An 8,288-nucleotide genomic window follows, 5' to 3' on the forward strand; every position below is an offset into this window, starting at 1 on the left:
ACCGTCGTAGGTTGTGACGTCACTACAGCGCACGCCATAGTGACGTCATAGCTTACGATGATTTCACGATTTCGTAGGCTAAGATAGCTTCGAAAATATGGGCCCAGGACATCATGTTTAATCTTAATTGGTTATAAGCGGTCAGACAGACAGCCAGACGGACAGACACATTCTTTATTTACGTGTACAGGTTAAAATACAAACCAGGATGCAGCACCAATAATACAATAATACAGCGAGCTTGAATCTTAGTGGTCGAATATAACCACGAAAATCAAGTAAAATTTAAATAAAGAAAACAAATAAAAAACATTATGAATCGCAATAAAATATACGTACATTTTTATATGTCTGATGTGAAAGATAATGAAGTTAATATTTATTAATTAATATAATATTCATACATACATGTATAAATTGTAAATACTGAATGAAAATTTCGATCTATATACCAAAATGATAATGTATAATTTTGTATTGTAACTCTGTCACCCCTGCGTGTGCTGTAACCTCACCGTGGTGCAGGGGTGTAACATTCTCTTTGAGAATGGCCAATACAGCACAAAATTGAAGTTTTTAGTAAAATTCAGTATCCGTAAAATTCTGTGATATTTGTGTTTTTGCACAGTTCTTTACACTGGTTTTGTTTGTCTTGATTTTATATTGATGTTGATCATCACTTTATTTATTTGCATTACCATAGTTTGACACCCAATAGCCGATGTATTTTTCGTGCTGGGGTGTCGTTAAACATTCATTCATTCATTGTAACTCTGTCACTTCATCCCTGTGGTTTGCACAGATAACAAATGTAAACAGGGGTTCTGTGAATAAATATTACAAAAAAAAAATTAATATTAAAATCTTAAAATATTAATTTTTTTAAATCATTATTCACTTGTTAAACGTTCCAGCCAGTGCACCACGACTTGTGTATTACAGGACATGGTATGTACTGTCTTGTCTGTGGAATGGTGCATATAAAAGATCCTTGCTACTACTGAAAAAAATGTAGCGGGTTTCCTCTCTATGACTATGTCAAAATTACCAAATGTTTGACATCCAATAGTTGACGGTTAATAAATAAAGTGGTATCGTCAAACAAAACAAACTTTATTATTATTATTATTATTATTATTATTTATTATTATTATTTATTATTATTATTATTTTATTATTATTATTATTATTATTATTATTATTATTATTATTATTATTATTATTATTCACTTGCTAAAAGAAATTGTTTGCCTATATTTTATTTCAGTAATTGAGTGTTGAGGCTAGTACAAACCGTAACCGTAACCGTAGCCGTAGCCGTAACTGATTATTGTTGGAAACAGTCCGTTCTGTTTTATAAAGTTTGTTTCAATCGGTAGATCGCTCACTTGAGTTACTTGGGTCGTAGGATCGAACCTTCTCGGTGGACCCATAGGGCTTCCCCCATCCTAATCAGTGCCCCCAGACTACTATACCAAAGGTTGTGGTATGTGCTGTCCTGTCTTTGGGAAAGTGTATATATAAAAGATTCCTTGCTGCTAATAGAACAATGTAACGTTGTTTTTGTGTGGGTGTTTTTGTGTGGGGTCTCTCTCTCTCTCTCTCTCTCTCTCTCTCTCTCTCTCTCTCTCTCTCTCTCTCTCTCTCTCTCTCTCTCTCTCTCTCTCTCTCTCGTTTGTGTGTGTGTGTGTGTGTGGGGGGGGGGGGTCCCGAAGACTACGTGTCAGAATTACCAAACGTTTAACATCAAATAACCAATAATTAAATAATCAATGTTTTCTAGTAGTGTTGTTTAACGACACCACGAGAGCACATTGATTAATTAACCACCGGTTATTGAATAACAAACATTTAATAATTGTAACATATATATCGTCTTCAGAGGAAATCCGCTATATTTTTCCATTAAAAAAAATAAAATAAATAATAATAATAATATATATATATGCACCAGACAGAACAACACATACAACGGCCTTTGATAATAATACACTAGTCGTGTGGCAGTGCTTGTAATTGAATAAATCACCGTGACCGGATGAATGCGTTCTTTATTTGTTACGCAGTACGATAGACGAAACACCTGCGTGATAACTGCGATCTGACTGGATACAGGTGTTGAAGACTCCATGGTCAAATCCAGTTGCACAATCTCTATCTGTTAACAAAAAAACATTACCTAAACAATCTGTTATCATAACGTACTACCAAATGTCCAACTTAAGGCGGAGGGAAGGCATTAAAACTTGCACATAGATACGGAAAGAATATACAAACAGAAGCGAAAAAATAGCTCAGTCTGTTAATTGGTGCCAAATTGAGGTAGTGAGATGTCGGAGCACATTTCAATTCTGCAGGTGACAAATTGATGTGACGAAGTTTAAAGTTTCCTATCAGTTGCTTATCAGATACGGAGTTGGCAAGAGGTTTTCAGCATGCATCGCGCGAGACTCTGATGGAAAACACGTTCTTGAATGTGCTTAATGAACTTAACTCTTTTTACGTTTTTCTGCCTGTAAATTAAATTATATTTATTAATGTTTATGCAGTGGAACATTTTATCTTTAGGGCGTCGTAGGTAGAGCGCACACCTTTGATTCTTTGGTCCTAGGATCGAACCCCCTCGGTGGCAATTTTGAGAGGTTTTCCTATTAAATGAGTGCCAACGATTCGTATATTATGGTATTTGCTGTCCTGTACGTGAAAAATGTAGACAATATCAAAGATACTTTGCTAATAATGGTAACTGGCTGACACTGATGACAGTGTGTTCAAAATCATCAGCTGTCTGACATCCAATCGCCTGTGTTTAACTTAGATAAATTCATTTAGCCTAGTTTTTGTACAGATGACGCATGTTAAAGTTCATCTGCCTATGTTTACGTGCAGCTTACACATTTGAAAGTTCTTTTGGATACGTCTGCGTCATATTTACGCATATGCATGTTAAAGTTCATTTGGTTATATTTGCATGCAGTTTACACATTTGAAAGTTCTTTTAGATATGTTTGCGTGCAAATTACGTGGATGCATTTTAAGGTTCAAGGGGCGAGGCGTAACTCGGCGGTAAAACGCTTACCTGATAAACATTCGGTCTAGGACCGATCCGCGTCGGTGGGCCCATTGGGCTGTTTCTCATATCAGCCAATGTACCGCGACTGTTAAATCAAAGGCGGTGGTATGTGCTATCCTGTCTGTGTGATGGTACATATAAACGATCCCTTGCTACTAATGGGAAAATGTAGCGTTTTTCCTCTCCAAGACTATATGTCAAAATTACTAAATGTTTGACATCCAACAGCCGATGATTAATAAAACAAATGTCAAAAGATAAATTAAATCCAATTAAAAAAAAAATCAATATACTCTAGTTGTGTCAAAAAAACCCTCAACCTTTTGTTAAAATTAATTTTCCTGTGTTTACGTGCAGTTTACCCATATTAAAAGGTAATTTTGGCTATGTTTGAAGCACGTTAAAATTTGTGAAACCGCTATAACATATCGAGTATCTCCGTGGTGAGTTACTGCGTGTTGGAGTCAAACTCCGCCCAATGCGAAGATAACAGTGAATGTTTACTGTTAAAGTGTTTTACATCATCAATAAAGACCGTAACACAGATTACCTAGATGTTCAGATATTTAAATTACTGTCGTTTCTCAAACCTAGAGTTGTTTATGACCTTTGCTGCGTATGTATCAGCTGAATTTGTCACTTGAAAGAGGAACATTATGTGTATATGTCTCTCTCTCTCTCTCTCTCTCTCTCTCTCTCTCTCTCTCTCTCTCTCTCTCTCTCTCTCTCTCTCTCTCTCTCTCTCTCTCTCTGTCTGTCTGTCGGTGTGTGTGCGTGCGTGCGTGTGTGTGTGTTTGTAAAGAATACAAAGATGTATGAATATCTGTATATAACTGTATGTATGACGCCAGTAGAATATGTGTGTGTGTGTATGAACGAATGTGTGTTTGTGCGTGCGTACGTAGGCGCGCGAGTGTGTTGTAGTAATCTGACTGGCGTAGGAAGCGGGAGCGGGGGTGGGGGGGGGGGTGGGCAAGGGGGCATGTGCCCCCTCACTTTTCAGATATTTTGCTTTATATTTGCTTTATAATAGTGTAAAAGTGTGTGTGTAAATATAAAAGTGTGCCCCCACGTTTTGGCACCTTCCTACGTCACTGAGAAAAAAAAAACTGCATTCAAACAACAACAACAAACAAACAAACAAACAAAATAACCCGTAAAACCCCTTAGGATTTAAATAATAAAACATAATTACAATTCAGTTTTCAATGTCTTTATTTTTAATTTGCCGCCTCAATTTTTTTTTTTAATGTGCCGTTTGTATTACAGATATTATATATTAGCATTTTTCACAGATGATTTAAACGAATTAACAAATGCCTGTTTAATAACGCATTGACACCCACAAAGTGTCGACTACGGTGCGTCATTCTAATGGGTGAATAAAATAAAACAATCTTATTGTCTCGTTAGGTTATGACCTGCGCACGCGCATACGTATTATCTCGTATTGTCTCGTTAAACTACGTCGATCTCGTTATTAACGAGATTATTAGCATTTTATGCCTGAGAACGCTGGGGTTAAACTTTTATAACTAAAACAACGTGCCTTACATCCGGAACGAAATGTGTTGCCCTGTCCTGAGAGATGAAAACGACACTGTAAAATAACAAAACAAAGGCAGTATTCGGTGACATATACGGTGACGGACTTTGGAGATAAAATACTTCAGTCGATTTTCTATTTCCGGGTTAAAGAATTTCTGGGATTGCATGCTCAGTTATTACTTCTGTTACAAAATGAAATAAAACTTGGAATGGATGCTTTATAATACATAATCTAGGCTGACAGCCCATAAGAGAAATTAAAGGCCCAGGTTTCTTTTACAACATTTACAGCACTTTAGATTAAAACGACTGGCATATCAAAGGCCGTGGTATGTGCTATCCTGTCTGTGGGATGGTGCATATAAAATATCACATGCTACCAATGGAAAATGTAGTTGGTTTCCTTTCTAAGACTATATGTTAAAATTACAAAAAAATGACATCACATAGTCGATGATTAATAAATCAATGTGCCCTAGCGGTGTCGTTAAACAAAACAAATTTTAACTTTAAAACTTAGTGTCTTGCTTAGAAGTTTCATTTATGTACATTCAGTGCTTTCTATGCCATTTCTCGTTCCAGTCAAAGCTCCACATGTACAACTGGTGTAACAAAGACCGTGGTATGTACTATCCTGTCTGTAGGATGGCGCATATAAACGATCTCTTACTGTTAGTGCTAATCGAAAAATCTAACCCAATGCGTGGAAGAAGCGGGTTTCTCCTCTTATTATATGTGTGGTTCTTTACCATATGCCTGACGCCGTATCACATAACCGTAACGAGTGCGCCTTCATATAAAACATTTCTTCCTTCCTTCATTTATTCAATGACGTCCTGGTTGTCCTTATGTTTAAAGATGTTAAAAGTCCCGACTCTACCTTTTCAAAACTTCGCTTCAGCTCTGCCTTGTACAGAGATACGATTTTGAAATTGTTAATGGTTTTGTCATTCAGATTTTTTTTTAAAGTTTGTATATATTTATAAGATAGTTGTTGGTTTTCCATATGTCGTTTTACTAAAAAGACAGCCATTGTTTAAAAATATGCCGAATTGTTAAAAATATATATCTTCTTTGTTTTCAGCTAAAACGAACCAAAATGAAACGTGACGTCACAATAGAATACCACACATCGTCATCGGCTTCAAGATTTACAGAGGTCAACCACACGCGACACAACACCCACGACAACGATGTTCACTTCAGCGACGACAGCAGCGACTACCACATGTCTTATACGGCGTCGGAGGCGAGCGAACACTGCGATATATCCGACCACGACATGCAGGACGACGACGACGACGAAAACGACAACGACAACGTCTTCTGTCCCGAAAGCCCGTCGCCGGACAGCATAAGAAATTCTGGCTACATCTGTCTTCAGAGTGTGCCTCGGCAACTTCTCCCATCGCGTCAGCTCTTCCACTCCAGTCCGGCGGCCATCAACCCAGAGTCACTTCCCCTGGACCTGAGTCACAAGCGCATGCGCAGAAGATTCAGCGACGTCCAGATCGGGCAGCCCTTCCGCAAGGTGGCGCGCAGGATGTTTACCAACAGCAGGGAGAGATGGCGGCAGCAGAACGTCAACGGCGCCTTCGCCGACCTGCGGAAGCTAGTGCCGACGTACCCGCCAGATAAGAAGTTGAGTAAGAACGAGATTCTCCGACTGGCGATTCGGTACATCAAGCTGCTGGGTGAGGTGCTCGAGTACCGAAAAGAACATGAACTCGCCACTCACCAGATGATGGCCTCCGCCTGCTCCTCCTCCTCCCCCGACGACCAGAGAGCAGACGACAACGACGAGAACGAGGATGACGATGATGAACACGCTAGTAGTAATGACCTTGACCTTGATACGAAGCGGCGACGTCGTCGTGTGTCGAGTCGGTCGGAGAGTGCGAGTGTGATCCAGTCCCCACCTACTACTTCTTCTTCGTCGGCGCCAATTAGCGTAGCTGCGACGACGAAGACAAGTGCAGACAGTTCAGTACACTTGACGTGACTGAGAAATAAAAAACCCCGTACAGTTGGGATTGTTGTTATGCGACGTGTGGCATAACTGAATGTATACACAAAGAGTTGATTTAATAAGTCAGGCCTGGACACAGTTTTTTTTTAATTCTCCGCACCCCCCCCCCCCCCCCCCCCCCGGATGGGGGAGGGAGTGCGGAACTCGAAACACAGACATTTGTGTTGACATTGTAAAAGACGGTCACTGTTTTATAAAAATCCTTTTCCAAAAAATGGACTTCGCGGGGCCGTGTGAAGAAGGGATTACGTTTACACGCAATTTACCCCCCCCCCCCCCCCCAGCCCGCCCACTCCACCCCACTCGACCCAAGAGCCTGGGTAGGGGCCTATTTTAACATTATTGGAAAAGACAGCAAAATGTCCTTGTAACTGAATTAAACTGACTTGCAATACAGAACAGATTTTTATTTTTTTTATTATTAAAAATAACAAGGAATAGTAGTACAAGTTTTTCAATAACCATTTCAATATTAGGTTATTAATAAATCAATGTGCGCTAGAGCTATTAATAAAATGCCCCCCCCCCAACCCCCAACAAAAAACCCCAAAAAACTAAAACATTTTCATCTTTAGTAAAAGAGCTTTGTTAATAATTTCCAAATCTATATCATTTGTTTTGACAGTGTTATAAATTATGAACACTAAAAGGTATTTATTATATAATGTATTTAATGATATTTTTCTTGAAAGACAATCGAATGCAAAAATAATCTCCAGTGAACGGTGGCACCAAAATACACATTGTCATGGTGGTGACGTTTTCTACAACGTTTGTGATTTGTTGTAAATAGTTGTATGCAAGAACAAGATCAAGTAATGATATGCTGTATATATATATTCTTCTGAATGTTATTAAAACTTTGAACTCATTTAATAACACTCTTGTGATCTAAATGCATTTCGTTTAATCGCATGCACCGGCCTCGTTGGTGTCGTGGTTAAGCCATCGGACATACAGCTGGTAGGTACATTGTTCGAAGCTCGGTAGCGGCTCCCACTCAGGGCGAGTTTTAACGACTCAGTGGGTAGGTATAAGACCACTACACTCTCTTCTCTCTCTCACTAACCACTAACAACTAACAACCAACCCACTGTCCTGGACAGACAACCCAAATAGCTGAGGTGTGTGCCCAGGACAACGTGCTTGAACTTAATATATAGGCACGAAAATCAGTTGAAATGAAATGTATATCCAGTTACTGATAATTTTCTTCCAATGCAGGTTACTTCCAAAAATGGAACTGCGATTTTCAGGAAAAAACAATAGGGTTGCCAATAAAAAGAAAGAAATGTTTTATTTAACGACGCACTCAACACATTTTATTTACGGTTATATGGCGTCAGACATATGGTTAAGGACCACACAGATTTTGAGAGGAAACCCGCTGTCGCCACTTCATGGGCTACTCTTTCCGATTAGCAGCAAGGGATCTTTTATTTGCGCTTCCCACAGGCAGGATAGCACAAACCATGGCCTTTGTTGAACCAGTTATGGATCACTGGTCGGTGCAAGTGTTTTACAGCTACCCATTGAGCCTTGCGGAGCACTCACTCAGGGTTTGGAGTCGGTATCTGGATTAAAAATCTCATGCCTCGACTGGGATCCGAACCCAGTACCTACCAGCCTGTTGACCGA

General features: G+C 39.2%; 1 protein-coding gene across 2 annotated transcripts in view; it reads left to right on the forward strand.

Annotated features, from left to right (window-relative positions):
• LOC121375357 (protein lyl-1-like) overlaps positions 1 to 7,521 on the forward strand; it is a 15,288-nt gene extending 7,767 nt beyond the window's left edge. For both annotated transcript variants that reach the window (XM_041502772.1, XM_041502771.1), the window contains exon 2: positions 5,706 to 7,521. In XM_041502772.1, coding sequence (XP_041358706.1) covers positions 5,721 to 6,623 — 903 coding nt within the window. In that variant the 5' untranslated portion in view covers positions 5,706 to 5,720 and the 3' untranslated portion in view covers positions 6,624 to 7,521. The remainder of the gene's footprint in view (positions 1 to 5,705) is intronic.
• Positions 7,522 to 8,288: the final 767 nt, after the last annotated feature.

This window comes from Gigantopelta aegis, chromosome 6, assembly GCF_016097555.1.
Source record: "Gigantopelta aegis isolate Gae_Host chromosome 6, Gae_host_genome, whole genome shotgun sequence".
In the NCBI taxonomy this organism is placed as follows: Eukaryota; Metazoa; Mollusca; class Gastropoda; order Neomphalida; family Peltospiridae; genus Gigantopelta; species Gigantopelta aegis.